Source organism: Zerene cesonia, chromosome 23 (genome assembly GCF_012273895.1).
Source record: "Zerene cesonia ecotype Mississippi chromosome 23, Zerene_cesonia_1.1, whole genome shotgun sequence".
Taxonomy (NCBI): Eukaryota; Metazoa; Arthropoda; class Insecta; order Lepidoptera; family Pieridae; genus Zerene; species Zerene cesonia.
In genome coordinates this window covers 2,897,477-2,900,211 of record NC_052124.1, presented here as the reverse complement: position 1 = coordinate 2,900,211, position 2,735 = coordinate 2,897,477, and the positions used below count along the sequence as shown (strand labels likewise).

Sequence of the window (2,735 nt, the reverse complement as noted above, 5' to 3'; positions counted from 1 at the left end):
GACATAAGAATTTCCGATCTCGACCTCTGAAATCATATGCGCTTCATTTCTACCTTTTCCAGAGTCAGGTGCGTCGCGACTTGCATTACACGAATCTGCGTCCGAATAAGAAAATGAGCAACAAAATAATGGAAACTAATTAAATCAATTTATATCAATTCAAAACATCTAACATCGAAAAGTCATAAAACAGTTGAACTCAGAATATTATGTCACTTAAAGTGGAATACTGAAACACAGCGTACAAACGAGCTACGGAATCGTGCTGCTTAGTAAACTGTTACGAGTGATCTATGCGGCAACTTGAGACACATCTACGTGAGAATGCAAAGACAATTCCGGTTTTACAATTACACTACGGATAAGTATTAGCTTTACCAAACAGAATCGATACATGAACTTGGCATCTGCGTCGCGTACTTTATACATTTATAATAATTCTTTAGTAAGTAATTACATCAATAAATTATAGTTTACAATATAAATATAAACTTTATATTTTATATAACAACGCACACACATGCCGAGAAAAGCCAAGTAGATGTATCGAACAAAAAGGGACAGAATCACCATAAAGTACACTTGACAATTTAGACCATAGACTGTGACTATTGATATTTACTTCTAATTGCGATTCTTAAATCCTTGGTTAAAACTTATCAAACCAATAAAATTTACCAATATTATTTAGCAAGGAAAATAGAAGAAAAAATAATAAACGAATCGTTTTTCCCAGCTCCGTACACGAAAAGTTGTTTAACACTGATCGAAGTCACCACGCGTACAATTATCTACAATTCATCAAATTACTCTGCTATTTAATTCAAAAAGCGGAGCCGCCCAAGTCTTTGTAAGTACTTTTTATTTTTGTTTATATTTACATGAAAAGTCCGTACTGTGGAGTTGTGTATTTACATCGGGATATAAGAGTACCCATACCGACATACTGAGATATTGCTTTCTATTCGGCAAAAAGAAAAGCAATATTAGAAAAATGTAAACTAACATGCCTCCCAGACCACATGTCATCCAAATTATTGTGTCTGATACACAAAACACACGATTTCTTCAATTCATGCTGTAAATTTTAGGTCCACACAGAGTCGAACACGTAAATTTACATTGTTCTTTTCTCTACAATTATCTACTATGTACAACATTTCCTCTAGCCTTACACGCGTGCAAACTACGGAACTTTGTATTACCAGCACCGATGTATAGTCTCCTTTACTGTTATATATTGTGCTAGAAATATGTTCTGAAAAATATCACGTCTACAAATTATTTCAATTCTGCTGTAGATATATAAGTCGTCTTTATTAATTGTTCATTTACATTTCTACAATAAATATTATGCCTTATACAAAGGGCATCTTAATCGATGCCCGTTTCGAAAGACCAAATATAGAAAATAAATTTTATGGTTATAGATATGTCTAACTAACATTTACGTCTAATATATTTGTTTCTACTGCTAATGTTCTACGACGGGAGCGAGGGGAATGGTGGGGCGTGGGGCGTGGGCGTGGGGGAGGGGGCTAACCTTAAAGCAGAAGAGTGCGGGCATGCAGAGACTGGAGGGCGGCGCGCCCACACTCACCTCCGCGCTCTCCGCCCGCCCGTCGCACTCTGCACAACATACATTTATATCATTAACTAAATATCTCCTTTTTCTTACAAAATGCGTTTGATAATGGTAGTCAGCGACTGGTTTTCACATTTCGTTATTCGCTGTTTTAATATAATTTTTCTTCTGTATATTGGCGTATAGACCACCATTTTAAGTTGATGCGACGTGGCGTGTCGTAATGTCGTAATGCTGATGTGAAGGGATGTCATATTGCGCATATGTCCACTGACCGTCGGCAGCGAGCTGCTCGTGCGGCGCGCGCGGCTCGTGCGGCGCGTGCGGCGCGTGCGGCAGGAGCGGCGCGCGCGCGGCGGGCGGCACCTGGTAGGCGAGCAGGTCGCACGCCGTCGCCGCGGCCACCTTGGCGCCGTCCTGCAGCAGCGCCGACACGCGGCTGTCCGACACCAGCGCCAGCAGCATGCTGCACACATTGCATTCACATTACCTACATCTAGTTAGTTGCGGATTAAAAACAACACAGTTTTTATGCAACAGCAACAGATTCAACAGATTCTCATCCATTGTAACTGATGTTTGTAAAAAAATGAGATAAAATCAATATCAGCAAGCTTGTATCGAAAACTTACGCATCGGGCGAGAGTCCGCAAAGTTCGGAGAGAGACTTCTTGAGATCGTAGTATGTGCCTTCAGAGTTCACCCTCAGCCCGTACTTCACCGGCACCGAGCCGTCCAAGAGAATCACTGTAACAAAAGGAACCGAATCATCGAAACGCGCCATTCGCCGAGACGGCCGTTTTATGTCTCCTTCTATAAAATGACGTGCCTTTGACCTCCGCGCGCACGAAGGCCTCCATGGGCAGCGGCAGGCTGAGCATGTTGAAGGTGTCGAAGCGCAGCGACTCGTGGCCGCACACGGAGCAGCGCACGCGCGACTTGAGCTGCCCGTAGAACAGCTCCGTCATGATGGACGCGTTGCGCGCCGCGTACTGCGCCCACGCCTCCGCCGCCAGCTGCGAGTCGGGGCGCCGCGCCCCCGCGCCCTCGCCCGCGCCCTCCGCCGCGCCCTCGCTCCCGGCGCCCTCTGCGCCCGCGCTCTCCGCGCTGCGGACGGAACTCTCATACAGGACAAAATTACGATAAATCA

General features: G+C 44.3%; 2 protein-coding genes across 2 annotated transcripts in view; one reads left to right on the top strand and one right to left on the bottom strand.

Annotated features, from left to right (window-relative positions):
* The window catches only part of LOC119836176 (ubiquitin carboxyl-terminal hydrolase 32-like), a 4,556-nt gene extending 4,439 nt beyond the window's left edge, over positions 1-117 (top strand). The window contains exon 8 of the mRNA XM_038361433.1: positions 63-117. Within this exon, the coding sequence (XP_038217361.1) occupies positions 63-117 (55 nt within the window). The remainder of the gene's footprint in view (positions 1-62) is intronic.
* A 1,357-nt stretch (positions 118-1,474) lies between these two features.
* Positions 1,475-2,735, bottom strand: part of LOC119836175 (ubiquitin carboxyl-terminal hydrolase 32-like) — a 16,605-nt gene continuing 15,344 nt past the window's right edge. The window contains exons 9-12 of the mRNA XM_038361432.1: positions 2,415-2,706; positions 2,218-2,332; positions 1,861-2,051; positions 1,475-1,629 (exon numbers count right to left, since the gene is read on the bottom strand). Coding sequence (XP_038217360.1) covers positions 1,475-1,629; positions 1,861-2,051; positions 2,218-2,332; positions 2,415-2,706 — 753 coding nt within the window. The remainder of the gene's footprint in view (positions 1,630-1,860; positions 2,052-2,217; positions 2,333-2,414; positions 2,707-2,735) is intronic.